Genomic DNA, 18,293 nt, shown 5'->3' on the forward strand with positions numbered 1-18,293 from the left:
AGTGCCACAGGCTGATTGCCTTCATGCCACGCAGCAATGATGCAGTAATTGATGCAAAAGGAGCCCCGACCAAGTATTGACTGCATTTACTGAACATACATTTCATATTTTAGATTTTAAAATCATTTTTCAAGCTGGTGTTATAAAGTATACTAATTTCCTGAGATAATGGAGGCCCCCATAACGAATATAATGGGGGTCTCATGATAACACAACCTCCCTCTTTATTTCTTGTGTGGTTTATTTATGGTTTATGGTAGGGTCTTCATCTGAGGTCAAAAGTTCAAATATCAGTCAGCTGTGAATTCACAAGCAGGTTGTTATTCCAGTTCAAACCAGTTTTTTGGCGGTCTTTTTATTTAAATCTGATTTCTTAACTTAACCTCTTAGTGACAGAGCCAATTTGGTACTTAATGACCGAGCCAATTTTTGCAATTCTGACCACTGTCACTTTATGAGGTTATAACTCTGGAACGCTTCAACGGATCCCGCTGATTCTGAGAATGTTTTTTCGGCACATATTGTACTTCATGAGAGTGGTAACATTTCTTCGATATTACTTGCGATTATTTATGAAAAAAACGTAAATATGGCGAAAATTTTTAAAATTTTGCAATTTTCAAACTTTGTATTTTTATGCCCTTAAATCAGAGAGATATGTCACGAAAAATAGTTAATAAATAACATTTTCCACATGTCTACTTTACATCAGCACAATTTTGGAAACAAATTTTTTTTTTGTTAGGGAGTTATAAGGGTTAAAAGTTGACCAGCAATTTCTCATTTTTACAACACCATTTTTTTTAGGGACCACATCACATTTGAAGTCATTTTGAGGGGTCTATATGATAGAAAATAATGAAGTGTGACACCATTCTAAAAACTACACCCCTTAAGGTTCTCAAAACCACATTCAAGAAGTTTATTAACCCTTTATGTGCTTCACAGGAACTGAAACAATGTGGAAGGAAAAAATGAACATTTACCTTTTTTTTGCAAACATCTTAATTCAGAACCATTTTTTTTATTTTCACAAGTGTAAAAACAGAAATGTAACCATATCTTTTGTTATGCAATTTCTCCTGAATACGCCAATACCCCATATGTGGGGGTAAACCACTTTTTGGGCGCACCGCAGACCTTAGAAGTGAAGGAGCGCCGTTTGACTTTTTCAATGCAGAATTGGCTGGAATTGAGATCGGACGCCATGTCACGTTTAGAGAGCCCCTGATGTGCCTAAACAGTGGAAACTCCCCACAAGTGACATCATTTTGGAAACTAGACCCCTTAAGGAACTTATCTAGATGTATGGTGAGCACTTTGAACCCCCAAGTGCTTCACAGAAGTTTATAATGTAGAGCCGTGAAAATAAAAAATCGCTTTTGTTTACACAAAAATGATCTTTTCGCCCACAAATTCTTATTTTCACAAGGGTAACAGGAGAAATTAGACCACAAAAGTTGTTGTGCGATTTCTCCTGAATACGTCGATACCCCATATGTGAGGGTAAACCACTGTTTGGGTGCACCGCAGAGCTTGGAAGTGAAGGAGCGCCGTTTTACTTTTTCAATGTAGAATTGGCAGGAATTGAGATTGGACGCCATGTCGCGTTTGGAGAGCCCCTGATGTGCCTAGACAGTGGAAACCACCCACAAGTGACCCCATTTTGGAAACTAGACCCCTTAAGGAACTTATCTAGATGTGTGGTGAGCACTTTGAACCCCCATGTGCTTCACAGAAGTTTATAATGTAGAGCCGTGAAGAAAAAAAAAATCGCATTTTTTCTATAAAAATGATTTTTTCCCAAAAATTTTTATTTTCACAAGGGTAACAGGAGAAATTAGACCACAAAAGTTGTTGTGCAATGTCTCCTCAGTACGCTGATACCCAATATGTGGGGGTAAACTACTGTTAGGGCGCACCGCAGAGCTTGGAAGAGAAGAAGTGCCGTTTTACTTTTTCAATGTAGAATTGGCTGGAATTGAGATCGGATGCCATGTCGCGTTTGGAGAGCCCCTGATGTGCCTAAACAGTAGAAATCCCCCACAAGTGACCCAATTTTGGAAACTAGACCCCCCCATGGAACTTATCTAGATGTATGGTGAGAACTTTGAATGCCCAAGTGCTTCACAGAAGTTTATAATGCAGAGTCGTGAAAATAAAAAATATTTTTTTTTCCACAAAAAAGATTTTTTAGCCCCCAAGTTTTTATTTTCACAAGGGTAACAAGAGAAATTGGACCCCAAAAGTTGTTGTCCAATTTGTCATGAGTATGCTGGCACCCCATATGTGGGGGTAAACCACTGTTTGGGCACACGGCAGAGCTCGGAAGGAAGGAGCGCCGTTTTGGAATGCAGACTTTGATAGAATGGTCTGCGGGCATTATGTTGCGTTTGCAGAGCCCCTGATGTACCTAACCAGTAGAAACCCTCCACAAGTGACCCCATTTTGGAAACTAGACCCCCCAAGGAACTTATCTAGATGTGTGGTGAGAACTTTGAATGCCCAAGTGCTTCACAGAAGTTTAGAATGCAGAGTCGTGAAAATAAAAAATATTTTTTTTTCCGCAAAAAAGATATTGTAGCCCCCAAGTTTTTATTTTCACAAGGGTAACAGGAGAAATTGGACTGCAATCGTTGTTGTCCAATTTATCCCGAGTACGCTGATGCGCCATATGTGGGGGTAAACCACTGTTTGGGCGCACGGCAGAGCTCGGAAGGGAAGGAGCATCTTTTTGGAATGCAGACTTTGATGGAATGGTCTGTGGGCATTATGTTGCAATTGCAGAGCCCCTGATGTACCTAAACAGTAGAAACTCCCCACAAGTTTTTCACAAGGGTAACAGGAGAAATTGGACTGCAATCGTTGTTGTCCAATTTATCCTGAGTATGCTGATGCCCCATATGTGGGGGTAAACCACTGTTTGGGCGCACGGCAGAGCTCAGAAGGGAAGGAGCGTCGTTTTGGAATGCAGACTTAGATAGAATGGTCTGTGGGCGTTATGTTGCATTTGCAGAGCCCCTGATGTACCTAAACAGTAGAAACTCCCCACAAGTGACCCCATTTTGGAAACTAAACCCCCCAAGGAACTTATCTAGATGTGTGGTGAGAACTTTGAATGCCCAAGTGCTTCGCAGAAGTTTAGAATGCACAGTCATAAAAAAATATATATATTTTTCCACAAAAAAGATTTTGTAGCCCCCAAGTTTTTATTTTCACAAGGGTAACAAGAGAAATTGGACCCCAGAAGTTGTTGTCCAATTTATCCCGAGTACCCTGATGCCCCATATGGGGGGGTAACCCACTGTTTGGGTGCACGGCAGAGCTCAGAAGGGAGGGAGCACCATTTGACTTTTTGAGCGCAAAATTGGCTGCCGTGTTTGGAGACCCCCTGACGTACCTAAACAGTGGAAACCCCCAAATTCTAGCTCCAACCCTAACCCCAACACACCCCTAACCCTAATCCCAACCCAATCCATAATCCTAATCACTAACCTTAACCATAATCACAATCCTTACCCCAAAACAACCCTAATGTCAACCCTAACCATAACCCTAATCAAAACCCTAAATCCAACACACCCCTAATCCTAATCTCAACCCTAACCTCAAACCTAACCCTAATCCCAATACACCCCTAATCACAACCCTAACCTTAACCCTAATCCCAAACCTAACCCTAATCCCAAGCGTAACCCTAATTCCAACCCTAACCCTAATACCAACCCTAATCCAAACCCTAACCCTAATCCCAACTCTAACCCTAACTTTAGCCCCAACCCTAGCCCTAACTTTAGCCCCAACCCTAGTCCTAAGGCTACTTTCACACTTGCATCGTTTGGCATCCGTCGCAATCCGTCGTTTTGGACAAGAAACGGATCCTGCAAATGTGCCCGCAGGATGCGTTTCTTGCCCATAGACTTGTATTGCCGACGGATCATGACGGATGGCCACACGTCGCGTCCATCGTGCACTGGATCAGTTGTGTTTTGGCGGACCGTCGGCACAAAAAAAGTTCAATGAAACGTTTTTTTGTACGTCGCATCCGCCATTTCTGACCGCGCATGCGTGGCCATAACTCCGCCCCCTCCTCCCCAGGACATAGATTGGGCAGCGGATGCGTTGAAAAACTACAGCCGCTGCCCACGTTGTGCACAATTTTCACAACGTGCGTCAGTATGTCGGGCCGACGCATTGCGACGGCCCCATACCGACGTAAGTGTGAAAAAAGCCTAACCCTAAATTTAGCCCCAACCCTAAGCCTAAATTTAGCCCCAACCCTAACCCTAAATTTAGCCCCAACCCTAGCCCTAACCCTAGCCCTAACCCTAACCCTAGCCCTAACCCTAGTCCTAACTCTAACCCTGGCCCTAGCCCTAACCCTAACCCTAGCCCTAACCCTAGCCCTAACCCTAACCCTAGCCCTAACCCTAGCCCTAACCCTAACCCTAACCCTAGCCCTAACCCTAGCCCTAACCCTAGCCCTAACCCTAGCCCTAACCCTAACCCTAGCCCTAACCCTAACCCTAGCCCTAACCCTAGCCCTAACCCTAATTTTAGCCCCAACTGCTGTTCACCTGCCGGCCAGCAGATGGAGACAGATGGTGGGCGCACTGCGCATGCGCCCGCCATTTTCTTTTGCCGGCGGCCAGGAGGAGCAGCAGGAGGATCCATGGACACAGGTGAGTATGACAGGGTCCCCGAATCCCCCTATTTCTCTGTCCTCTGATGTGAGATCACATCAGAGGACAGAGAATTACACTTTACTTTTTTTTTTTTTGCGGTCGCCGGTAAACAGTTAATTACCGGTGATCGCAAAACAGGGGTCGGTAAAACCGACCCCGATCATGCTCTTTGGGGTCTCGGCTACCCCCGGCAGCCGAGACCCCAAAGATTCTCGTGGGGCCGGCCGGCGGGCGCACTGCGCATGCGCCCGCCATTTTGAAGATGGCGGCGCCCACCGGGAGCCACGAGGAGCACCGGGGGAGATAGGTGAGTATTGGGGGGCTACCTGGGACCCCTTTTCTCTGTCCTCCGATGTGCGATCACATCGGAGGACAGAGAAATTAAAAAGAGATCGCGTTTTTTTTTTTTTTTTTGCGATCGCCGGTAAACGGTTAATTACCGGTGATCGCAAATGCGGGGTGGGTAAAAAACCCCCCGAATCATGTTCTCTGGGGTCTTGGCTACCCCCGGCAGCCGAGACCCCAGAGAAAATCCAACTCTGGGGGGCGCTATTCACTTTTTTCACAGCGCCGTTAATTAACGGCGCTGTGGTTTAAGTACCCTTAGCGGCCGCCGTTAAAAGGCGTAACGGCGGTCGCTAAGGGGTTAAAAAAGTGCGGGATGATTTTGGCATATAAATATCCCAGTTTTTTGTCAGCTGTTCATTAAATATGCAAAAGAATGAAGCATCCCCCACCCTCCCTCTTTTTTCAACTTCATTTTATTGTCATGACGTTGATTAGTAGGAAAATCGCCTAGCCTTGGCCTTATGGTTATGATATAATGGTTGTTATATATTTATTTATGGTTATTTATTAAAATTTAATACGTTACTCTTAATAAACATCATGGCCATTTTTCTATCCAACATTGGTATCCTGGTGTATTCTTTCCGTCTGGTATGTCTCAATGTGTTTTGTGTTATTATGACTTTTGGGTTTTCATTGACTGTAAGTCATAATCATCAACATTAACAGAAATAAACACTTGAAATAGATCACTCTGCATTAAAGAACTGAAATAAGTTAACTTTTTGATGACATTCTAATTTTGTGAGAAGCACCTGTACATTTTCAAAATATTACTGCAAATTGAGATTCTGGTTTGGTTATTATCCTAAGTCATGTGACAAGGCTCGTTAAAGGGTCGACATTGACTGTTAGGATTGCTACTTCCAATAGGTGGCACTAGAGTTCTAGTCCTCCTCCTCTCTGAAGAGACATTTTCAAAATATTACTGTAACTTTTATGTTGAATTATTGCTTTCAGTCAAATTTACAAACATTTTTTGCTAAAGTAAGCAGCATTTTTATACTTAAGTTAAAAGGTACAGTGCTTTAGATATCACGGACGGCCTTTAAAACGATGAAAGGAGCTGTAGTGCACATGTGTGACCACCACTTAAAGCCTCATTCTTAGAATTGTGGGGTCCAAGTGAATTATTAGAAGTTTATTTCCAATCCTGTGGATAAGTCATAGGTTCTTATGGCAAGCCAAACCCATAAGAGAATAAAACTTAAGAAGTTAGAAGCAGAATGATCAGTGAAAATTATGATAATTAGTTGGGAGATCACAAAAATTTTAATAATGGTTAAAGAAATAATTATAGTGAGCAACTAGTAGACAAATATAGAAACGCTCCCTTAATTCTGTGGTGTTTGATAAAAGCTTACATTGTCAGATTTCATTACCGACTTAACAATATATTGCAATATATTATCTGCATTTTATGGATGGCACGCATGGATTAAGCACTATGTGACAGTTTTTGACACATTTTCAGAACAGTGAGCACTTGGGGGGAAATTGGCTTTTGCACCCATTTTCTCACATTAAAAGTGTAAAGTTTTGCCATTTAGAGTAAACGTGCGATTTTTTTTGAGATTTTTAAGACATTCTCATTAGGTTCAAAGAGTCGGTGGAAAAGACAAATTGCTGTATGCTAAATATATGAATTGCAACTTTTTAAAAAGTAAACAATAGGGCAGTGGCATAAAAAAGGGTGAAATATATCTAAGGTTAGTTTTAAATATGTTTTAAATTTATCAAACATTATGTGACACTTTGAAAAGTATGACGCAAATAAGAGCAACATAGCCTTAAGGACAACTAACTTCAAAAAGTCTACTTCCTAAAAATATAGCCCTTGATCTATGGATTTTTGTCTAGGAAACAGAATTGGTTTGACACCTCTTGCATCATTCTGTGCTTCATTGTTGCTTGCGCAATTATGGGTAGAGTTATTTTTTAACCACATTTAAGAATAAGAACCTGTCACCATTTTACACATTGTAGAAGATTGTACTAGCCAAAAGAGACTCAAATGTTCTTGGGTGATGCTGGATGGGCCCCCCATATTGCCCTGCAGCAATCACATCACATGGCATAGGGTGGAAAATTAGGATGGAATATCACAGCCAGTATAAAAGCAGACTTAGGGAATGCAGCAGTCTGTAACTATGAATAGTGAAAGAACATCACTGCAAAGCCATAAAACTATGAACAAATTCTTCAGATAGTGTGTGGGACAGAACCGTTTTATTTATTTCCATATTTGTTGAGATCACGTTGATATTACTAAGGCTGTGTTTGCAGTGAAAAGCTTGAAAGGATTTAAGTTCACTCCTAAGAGACCTCAGTAGGTCTTACACATTGCAATTCAAAGCATTTGGAGAGCTGGTCTGTGAATGGTGAATCGATTTGCTGCAAATTGAATTTTATGATTGTTATGAAAAAAAGATTTGTGAAGCTGGCAAATTTGAATTTCAAAAGTTATATCCAGGATATTTATATGGCTTACAGAGCGATCGGATGTCACCGTAATACCAGAGATATAGTGTTTCGTTGTACATATCTGGAGATTAGCACATGCCAATATCATTAGATTTCCTTACCTTTCTTAAAGGTTTAAGCTTCGTTTCCATTACAAAATCATACTTGCAAAGTTCACAGCAACGTGTATCTGAGCTTTTAATCCACTGATGTAGGCAGCTTTGATGTACAAATCTCAGTGTTCCTGTACAGCGGCATGGTGTAATTAAGGGATTTTCATCATCTCCCTCACAATGGCAAATTCTGAAAAAATGAGGCACAATTAGTTTATATTTGTCAAAATGGTCACTGTACTTTCAGATAACTTGATCTCATTTATTATTTACTATTATTTACTCATTTATGACAAATCAATGCAATGTGCCGGCTGCCTGGTGTTTCCTATTCTACTATCTGCCTATTGTCAAGAGTAATCTGTCTCTAGCAGCTGAGTTGCTGAGACAGATTTCAGGAAGTGAAGGCAGGTCGGTGACTCTCTGATCCTGCTCTCCAGTCTGACAAACTAGGCAAATGTCATAATTTGCCAAAACAAAATATTAATCATTTATCCTATATCATAGGGCAACTTTCATTTTTGTAGAGCAGTAATACTACATCCTAATTCATTGCTGTGTACCTATAAGTAGCATTTTTATTACGTGGCTCTTGTGTGTGTCATATAACACCTAGGCCCCAGATGCTGTAGATTCTCATGGTAAATGAATAAGCAACTGTATCCTTTTTTGAAAAGGATGATGTCATTCAATCAAAAGATGGTGGTCAGAAAACTACTCCTTACTCTTAAAATAAAAGTTTTGAAATGGACATTTATTTTAATCAATAATACATCGCATGGCATACATTATTATACATTTTCTAAGTTGCTTCAGAGTTGCCTGACTTTTAGCAATGTTCTCACCTGTGGCGCTATTTTTTCTTCAGTCATTACGGAACACATAAATGATTTCTGAAATTCTTTTCATTGATATTGAATGTATATATAATGCACTATTCATAGTCAACTAAAGGAACACGAAGAAAAACTGAAACAAGGTCCAATATAAAGTATATATAACAATGTTTATTAAAAGTACATGGTAAAGTGGTACAGTGGAAAGAATACCATAAAAAGCACTACACCAGGGACATATAAATGGCAATAAGAAAATTCATAAATATAACCACAGTGGGAATTTCAACATATATGTGCATACCTATGTATATATGCCATATAGATATGAGTAGCGGCAATACCAAATCTATAATATAAAGTGCATGTGCAACATAAATAGAGTGGCGGAAAAAACCTGATAGAAAAAAGTACTGGCACTAAATAAGGCCAATGTGTAACATGGCGAGCATGGTAACCTGTGTGATATCAAACAGTGTGTGGGCAGGAGAACGCGCGTTTCGGTGTCTGCCTTTGTCAGGGGCTTGGCACATCCCAGGGACCACTATCTCACACTGCAGGTAAATACCAGGTGGCTCTTGCCTTGTTTTCATTTGTTCTCCTTCCCGCACACTGTTTGATATCACACAGGTTACCATGCTCGCCATGTTACACATTGGCCTTATTTAGTGCCATTACTTTTTTCTATCAGGTTTTTTCCACCACTCTATTTATGTTGCACATGCACTTTATGTTATAGATTTGGTATTGCCGCTACTCATATCTATATGGCATATATACATAGGTATGCACATATATGTTGAAATTCCCACTGTGGTTATATTTATGAATTTTCTTATTGCCATTTATATGTCCCTGATGTAGTGCTTTTTATGGTATTCTTTCCACCATACCACTTTACCATATACTTTTAATAAACATTGTTATATATACTTTATATTGGACCTTGTTTCATTTTTTCTTCGTGTTCCTTGTCTGAGTTCCGATTTGTCCAGTACATTACCTATTGGTGCACATTGGTGGTGATGGTTCCCTCCTTTACACAATTGTTTATGTGTACCGCGCCTTGAGTCTTTTATATAGTCAACTAAAGGCAAAAAGTGGACGTATGGTTATATTGCCTTCTACACAAAGCTTTAGATGTAGTTAGAATCTTTGTCCTCCTTGGATCAGTTCTGAGTGATGCTATCTACAGTATTGTGTACAGTTCAATGTTGTTGGATCTGCCCCCACCCCCTTAATGTCCTCCTATCTTACACTAGAAAGCAGATATTTTCAAAAATAAGGATCAAGATTATTTTCTTCTACTGAGCGTAAGCCAATGATGATATCAGATTGATGTGCCCAGCTTAACCACTTCATGACGGAGCCCTTTTTTGTTTTTGCGTTTTCATTTTTCGCTCCCCTCCTTCCCAGAGCCATAACTTTTTATTTTTCAACCAATATGGCCATGTGAGGGCTTGTTGTTGCGGGTACAAGTTGTACTTTTGAACAACATCATTGGTTTTAGCATGTCGTGTACTAGAAAACGGGAAAATATTCCAAGTGCCGTGAAATTGCAAAAAAGCGCAATCCCACACTGTTTTTTTGTTTGACTTTTTTGCTAGGTTCACTAAATGCTAAAACTGACCTGCCATTTTGATTCTCCAGGTCATTATGAGTTCATAGACACCAAATATGTCTAGGTTGTGTTTCATTTACGTGGTAAAAAAAAAATTGCTCAATTTCTCTAATTTTTGAGATCTGGGGTTGGGTGAGGGCTTATTTTTTGGGTGCCGAGCTGACATTTTTAAAGATACCATTTTGGTTCAGATAATTTATTTTGATCGCCCGTTTTTACATTTTAATGCAATGTCGTGGCGACAAAAAAAAAAGTATTTCTGGCGTTTCAAATTTTTTTCTCGCTATGCCGTTTAGCGATGAAGTTAATCATTTTTTTATTGATAGATCTGGCAATTCTGAATGCAGTGATACCAAATACTGTATGTGTAGGTTTGATTTTTTTATTGTTTTATTTTGAATGGGGCAAAAGGGGGGTGATTTAAACTTTTATTTTTTTTATTTCTTTCATATTTTTTAAAACTTTTTTTTTACTTTTGCCATGCTTCGATAGCCTCCATGGGAGGCTAGAAGCTGGCACAACTCGATCAGCTCTGCTACATAGGAGCGAAGCTCAGATCGCTCCTATGTAGCTGAATTTCTGCATTGCTATGAGTTCTGACCACAGAGTGGTGCTCACAGCAATAGAACATCAACAACCATAGAGGTCTCAAGGTGTCATGCTGACACATCGCTGACCCCCGATCACATGATGGGGGTCAGCGATGCGCGCACTTCCGGCCAAATGGCCGGAAGCGCTAGTTAAATACTGCTGTCAGCAGCATTTGACAGTGGCATTTAACTAGTTACTAATGGTGGGTTGATCGCGATTCCACACGCCGCTATTGCACGCACATGTCCGCTGTACAAAACAGCTGACACGTCATGGCTTTGATGTGAGACACGAAATGCGCAGTACCAGTACAGCGCAAGTCGTGAAGGGGTCAAAGCCTGATTCAGATGTCATACCTGTTGTTCTCTGTTGTGAATTCTGTTGTTAAGCTCCTTCCTGTGGTCCTGAATGGTACTTCGGCTGGTTCTGTCCATGGGCTTCCTCTGGTGGTTGTGAGTGGGGCTGTGGCTTCTGAGGTTCCTTCCACAGGTGACGAGGTTAATCCGTTAGCTGGCTGCTCTATTTAACTCCACCTAGATCATTGTTCCATGCTACCTGTCAATGTTCCAGTATTGGTCTAGTTCGCTCCTGGATCGTTCTTGTGAACTGTCTTCCCAGCAGAAGCTAAGTTCCTGCTTGTTTTTCTCTGTTTGCTATTTTTTCTGTCCAGCTTGCTATTTTGATTTTTGTCTTGCTTGCTGGAAGCTCTGGGACGCAGAGGGAGCGCCTCCGCACCGTGAGTCGGTGCGGAGGGTCTTTTTGCGCCCTCTGCGTGGTCTTTTTGTAGTTTTTTGTGCTGACCGCAAAGTTACCTTTCCTATCCTCTGTCTGTTCAGTAAGTCGGGCCTCACTTTGCTAAATCTATTTCATCTCTGTGTTTGTAATTTTCATCTTAACTCACAGTCATTATATGTGGGGGGCTGCCTGTTCCTTTGGGGAATTTCTCTGAGGCAAGGTAGGCTTTATTTTTCTATCTTTAGGGCTAGCTAGTTCCTTAGGCTGTGACGAGTTGCATAGGGAGCGTTAGGAGCAATCCACGGCTATTTCTAGTGTGTGTGATAGGATTAGGGATTGCGGTCAGCAGAGTTCCCACGTCTCAGAGCTTGTCCTGTATTATTAGTAACTATCAGGTCATTCCGTGTGCTCTTAACCACCAGGTCCATTATTGTCCTCACCACCAGGTCATAACAGTACAGGTGGCCAAAAGTATTAATGCATCGCAATAGATGGATAAGAGAAGTTCTGAGACCATTTTTTTTCTTTGCAGTGTGTTTTGTCTCTCTTTTCCCCTTTACCTCTGGGTGGTTCAGGATACAGGTGTAGATATGGACATTCAAGGTCTGTTCTCTTGTATGGATAATCTCACTGCAAGGGTACAAAACATTCAAGTTTTTGTGGTTCAGAATCCGATATCAGAGCCTAGGACTCCAATTCCTGATTTGTTTTTTGGGGATAGATCTAAGTTTCTGAATTTCAAAAATAATTGTAAATTGTTTCTTGCTTTGAAACCTCGCTCCTCAGGTGACCCTGTTCAACAAGTGAAAATCATTATTTCTTTGTTACGTGGCGACCCTCAAGACTGGGCATTTTCCCTTGCGCCAGGAGATCCGGCATTGCGTGATGTTGATGCGTTTTTTTTGGCGCTTAGATTGCTTTATGATGAACCAAATTCAGTGGATCAGGCAGAGAAAATCTTGCTGGCTCTGTGTCAGGGTCAGGATGAGGTAGAGATATATTGTCAGAAGTTTAAGAAGTGGTCTGTACTCACTCAGTGGAATGAATGTGCGCTGGCAGCAATTTTCAGAAAGGGTCTCTCTGAGGCCCTTAAGGATGTCATGGTGGGATTTCCCATGCCTGCTGGTCTGAATGAGTCTATGTCTTTGGCCATTCAGATCGATCGACGCTTGCGTGAGCGTAAAGTTGTGCACCATTTGGCGGTATTATCTGAGCATAGACCTGAGCCTATGCAATGTGATAGGACTTTGACCAGAGCTGAACGGCAAGAACACAGACGTCGGAATGGGCTGTGTTTTTACTGTGGTGATTCCACTCATGCTATCTCCGATTGTCCTAAGCGCACTAAGCGTTTCGCTAGGTCTGCCACCATTGGTACAGTACAGTCGAAATTTCTTTTGTCCGTTACTCTGATTTGCTCTTTGTCATCCTATTCTGTTATGGCATTTGTGGATTCAGGCGCTGCCCTGAATTTGATGGACTTGGAGTTTGCTAGGCGCTGTGGTTTTTTCTTGGAGCCCTTGCAGTATCCTATTCCATTGAGAGGAATTGATGATATGCCTTTGGCCAAGAATAAGACCCAGTACTGGACCCAATTGACCATGTGCATGGCTCCTGCACATCAGGAGGATATTCGCTGTTTGGTGTTGCATAATCTGCATGATGTGGTCGTTTTGGGGTTGCCATGGCTACAGGTCCATAATCCATTATTGGATTGGAAATCTATGTCTGTGTCCAGCTGGGGTTGTCAGGGGGTACATGGTGATGTTCCATTTTTGTCTATTTCGTCATCCACCCCTTCTGAAGTCCCGGAGTTTTTGTTGGATTACCGGGATGTATTTGATGAGCCCAAATCCAGTGCCCTACCTCCTCATAGGGATTGCGATTGTGCTATCAATTTGATTCCTGGTAGTAAGTTTCCTAAGGGCCGACTGTTCAATTTATCTGTGCCAGAACACGCCGCTATGTGGAGTTATATAAAGGAATCCTTGGAGAAGGGTCATATTCGCCCGTCGTCGTCACCATTGGGAGCAGGGTTCTTTTTTGTGGCCAAGAAGGATGGTTCTTTGAGACCTTGTATTGATTACCGCCTTCTTAATAAGATCACAGTCAAATTTCAGTACCCTTTGCCGCTGCTGTCTGATTTATTTGCTCGGATTAAGGGGGCTAGTTGGTTCACCAAGATAGATCTTCGTGGTGCGTATAATCTTGTGCGTATTAAACAGGGCGATGAATGGAAAACAGCATTTAATACACCCGAGGGCCATTTTGAGTACCTGGTTATGCCAATCGGGCTTTTCAATGCTCCATCAGTATTTCAGTCCTTTATGCATGACATCTTCCGAGAGTACCTGGATAAATTCCTGATTGTATATTTGGATGATATTTTGGTCTTCTCGGATGATTGGGAGTCTCACGTGAAGCAGGTCAGAATGGTGTTCCAGGTCCTTCGTGCTAATTCTTTGTTTGTGAAGTGATCTAAGTGTCTCTTTGGAGTTCAGAAGGTTTCATTTTTGGGTTTCATTTTTTCCCCTTCTACTATCGAGATGGACCCTGTTAAAGTCCAGGCCATTTATGATTGGACTCAGCCGACATCTGTGAAGAGTCTGCAAAAGTTCCTGGGCTTTGCTAATTTTTATCGTCGCTTCATCAGTAATTTTTCTAGTGTTGCTAAACCGTTGACTGATTTGACCAAGAAGGGTGCTGATGTGGTCAATTGGTCTTCTGCGGCTGTGGAGTCTTTTCAGGAGTTGAAGCGTCATTTTTCTTCTGCCCCTGTGTTGTGCCAGCCAGATGTTTCGCTCCCGTTTCAGTTCGAGGTTGATGCTTCTTAGATTGGAGCAGGAGCTGTTTTGTCGCAAAGAAGTGCTGATGGCTCGGTGATGAAACCATGTGCCTTCTTTTCTAGAAAGTTTTCGCCTGCTGAGTGCAATTATGATGTTGGCAATCGAGAGTTGTTGGCCATGAAGTGGTCATTCGAGGAGTGGCGTCATTGGCTTGAAGGAGCCAAGCATCGCGTGGTGGTCTTGACGGATCACAAGAATTTGACTTATTTCAAGACTGCCAAACGGATGAATCCTAGACAGGCTCGTTGGTCACTATTTTTCTCCCGTTTTGATTTTGTGGTTTCGTACCTTCCGGGCTCTAAGAATGTAAAGGCTGATGCCCTGTCAAGGAGTTTTGTGCCCGACTCTCCGGGTGTTCCTGAGCCGGCGGGTATTCTCAAAGAGGGTGTAATATTGTCTGCCATCTCCCCTAATTTGCGGCGGGTGCTACAAAAATTTCAGGCTGATGGACCTGACCGTTGCCCAGCGGAGAAACTGTTTGTCCCTGATAAATGGACTAGTAGAGTTATCTCTGAGGTTCATTGTTCGGTGTTGGCTGGTCATCCTGGAATCTTTGGTACCAGAGATTTGGTGGCTAGATCCTTTTGGTGGCCGTCTTTGTCGCGGGATGTACGTTCTTTTGTGCAGTCCTGTGGGACTTGTGCTCGGGCTAAGCCCTGCTGTTCTCGTGCCAGTGGGTTGCTTTTGCCCTTGCCGGTCCCGAAGAGGCCCTGGACGCATATTTCTATGGATTTTATTTCGGATCTCCCTGTCTCTCAAAAGATGTCGGTCATTTGGGTGGTTTGTGATCGCTTCTCTAAGATGGTCCATTTGGTACCCTTGTCTAAATTGCCTTCCTCCTCTGATTTGGTGCCGTTGTTTTTCCAGCATGTGGTTCGTTTACATGGCATTCCGGTGAACATCGTTTCGGACAGAGGTTCCCAGTTTGTTTTGAGGTTTTGTCGATCCTTTTGTGCTAGGATGGGCATTGATTTGTCTTTTTCCTCGGCTTTCCATCCTTAGACAAATGGCCAAACTGAACGTACTAAGCAGACTTTGGAAACATATCTGAGATGCTTTGTTTCTGCTGATCAGGATGATTGGGTGTCCTTTTTGCCTTAGGCTGAGTTCGCCCTTAAAAATCGGGCCAGCTCGGCTACTTTGGTTTCGCCGTTTTTTTGCAATTCTGGTTTCCATCCTCGTTTCTCTTCAGGGCAGGTTGAGTCTTCAGACTGTCCTGGTGTAGATACTGTGGTGGATAGGTTGCAGCAGATTTGGACTCATGTGGTGGACAATTTGACATTGTCCCAGGAGAAGGCTCAACGTTTTGCTAACCGCCAGCGCTGTGTGGGTCCCCGACTTCGTGTTGGGGATTTGGTTTGGTTGTCGTCACGTTATGTTCCTATGAAGGTTTCCTCTCCTAAGTTTAAGCCTCGTTTCATTGGTCCATATAAGATTTCTGAGGTTCTCAATCCTGTGTCATTTCGTTTGACCCTTCCAGCTTCTTTTGCCATCCATAATGTATTCCATAGGTCGTTGTTGCGGAGATACGTGGCGCCTGTGGTTCCATCCGTTGATCCTCCTGCCCTGGTGTTGGTTGAGGGGGAGTTGGAGTATGTGGTAGAGAAGATTTTGGATTCTCGTATTTCGAGACGGAAACTCCAGTACCTGGTCAAGTGGAAGGGTTATGGTCAGGAAGATAATTCCTGGGTCTTTGCCTCTGATGTTCATGCTGCCGATCTGGTTCATGCCTTTCATTTGGCTCGTCCTGGTCGGCCTGGGGGCTCTGGTGAGGGTTCGGTGACCCCTCCTCAAGGGGGGGTACTGTTGTGAATTCTGTTGTTAAGCTCCCTCCTGTGGTCATGAATGGTACTTCGGCTGGTTCTGTCCATGGGCTTCCTCTGGTGGTTGTGAGTGGGGCTGCGGCTTCTGAGGTTCCCTCCACAGGTGACGAGGTTAATCCGTTAGCTGGCTGCTCTATTTAACTCCACCTAGATCATTGCTCCATGCCACCTGTCAATGTTCCAGTATTGGTCTAGTTCGCTCCTGGATCGTTCTTGTGACCTGTCTTCCCAGCAGAAGCTAAGTTCCTGCTTGCTTTCCTCTGTTTGCTATTTTTTCTGTCCAGCTTGCTATTTTGATTTTTGTCTTGCTTGCGGGAAGCTCTGGGACGCAGAGGGAGCGCCTCCGCACCGTGAGTCGGTGCGGAGGGTCTTTTTGCGCCCTCTGCGTGGTCTTTTTGTAGTTTTTTGTGCTGACCGCAAAGTTACCTTTCCTATCCTCTGTCTGTTCAGTAAGTCGGGCCTCACTTTGCTAAATCTATTTCATCTTTGTGTTTGTAATTTTCATCTTAACTCACAGTCATTATATGTGGGGGCTGCCTGTTCCTTTGGGGAATTTCTCTGAGGCAAGGTAGGCTTTATTTTTCTATCTTTAGGGCTAGCTAGTTCCTTAGGCTGTGACGAGTTGCATAGGGAGCGTTAGGAGCAATCCACGGCTATTTCTAGTGTGTGTGATAGGATTAGGGATTGCGGTCAGCAGAGTTCCCACGTCTCAGAGCTTGTCCTGTATTATTAGTAACTATCAGGTCATTCCGTGTGCTCTTAACCACCAGGTCCATTATTGTCCTCACCACCAGGTCATAACAGTTCTCATAGTTTTTACATAAAGAACATGTACTTATTGTAATCAATGGACATGCTCCAATGTCTGATTGTCCGTATAAAAAATGGAGACGTTGTCCCCTTTTGAACAGATTTGTGGATTAAACCCACCCATTCAAGAGAATGGGCTAGAGTGAAAAATGGACAGCACTCAGCTCCCTGTGTCATTTACTTTCTTTCCATTTTTTATTGAGCAGTGTATAGAAGTATAGAAGCTTTGAAAAGCCTCTTTATTTTTTTCAGAAGATAAAAATGACATCGATTATAAAAACTGACTCACAAGCTAAACTGGATCTAACACATTGAAAACACAAATGGCCAGCTTTTCAAAAATGAGAAAAAAAAGGATGTTAAGGCCTTAGATTTATCCAAGTAGACACTGATCCACTATTGTGGGCTTTTTTCCAGCCTTCTTTAGTTGGCACATCATCCCTGGACAAGTCTATCTTAACCACATTGGGTCACTAACGAAAGTGAAAACAATGTATACTCAACTTCCATAGCGGCACCATTCCAACGATGTCAGTGCCAAAATTTCCGGTCAGTCACATGACATTGCTGTGTCATGGGTCAGCTGATTGGTTGCATCCTTTACTATTTTGTCATGTCAGAGATGGATGCTCTGACAACTATACTTATGTGTTACAGACAAGCAGAGGCAGTAGATGTGTGATACAATAGTGACACGTGACCAGCCAGGAAAACCATCACCGGTGGGTGGAATGGTGCTGTGGGTGGTGAGGTGAGTGAATTAATTGATATTTAAGCTAAGAAGACTTTTAAAGTTGAGTAAAAGATTGGTAGTACACTGGCCTTTTCAGCAGTCTTTGTCCGCTGGACCAGAGCACTGTAAACCTCATACAACCTATGGCATCTGTGGCACATCATCTGAATATTAGACCCCCTTGAAGTCATGCATTTAATACATGGCAACAAAATGACGTTGCAAAACCTACTAACCAAAATATTCCCTTGGGTAGTAGAAGGTTCTCAGTGCTCTAGGCCAGCAGCCACGGACTACGTATGGGGACGCTGGACCATGGTCCTGCAAATCTTTGTTTTGATTTTTTTTTTTCAAATAGAAAAAGAAAAGTCTTAATGGCAGAGAATGTTTAGCTTTCACAAACTTAAAAGTAAACAGTAAAAAATGCTAACAATTCACAGCCTAAACATCTTCAACCACATATTTACATCAGGGTGATGGCTGCTTAGACCACTCATTTCCATTTGATGGACCATTATTAAATTAAATTGCTAAGCACAGGTTTCTAGAAGATACCATTATCTTCTAATGTACGTCTCTACTTTGTGTACAACATACATTTTCACTCAATTTTTAAATTGTATGTTATAGCAAACCCTCCTTTTCCCATTAATGCATTGGGTTAACAAAATTCTTACATAGAAAATTAT

The 18,293-nt window shown here is 42.3% G+C and overlaps 1 protein-coding gene across 2 annotated transcripts in view; it reads right to left on the reverse strand.

Annotated features, from left to right (window-relative positions):
- MARCHF1 (membrane associated ring-CH-type finger 1) overlaps positions 1-18,293 on the reverse strand; it is a 725,211-nt gene that overhangs the window by 346,882 nt on the left and 360,036 nt on the right. For both annotated transcript variants that reach the window (XM_069744181.1, XM_069744180.1), the window contains one exon: positions 7,619-7,799. In XM_069744181.1, the coding sequence (XP_069600282.1) occupies positions 7,619-7,799 (181 nt within the window). The remainder of the gene's footprint in view (positions 1-7,618; positions 7,800-18,293) is intronic.

The sequence above is a fragment of the Ranitomeya imitator genome, chromosome 1, assembly GCF_032444005.1.
Source record: "Ranitomeya imitator isolate aRanImi1 chromosome 1, aRanImi1.pri, whole genome shotgun sequence".
In the NCBI taxonomy this organism is placed as follows: domain Eukaryota; kingdom Metazoa; phylum Chordata; class Amphibia; order Anura; family Dendrobatidae; genus Ranitomeya; species Ranitomeya imitator.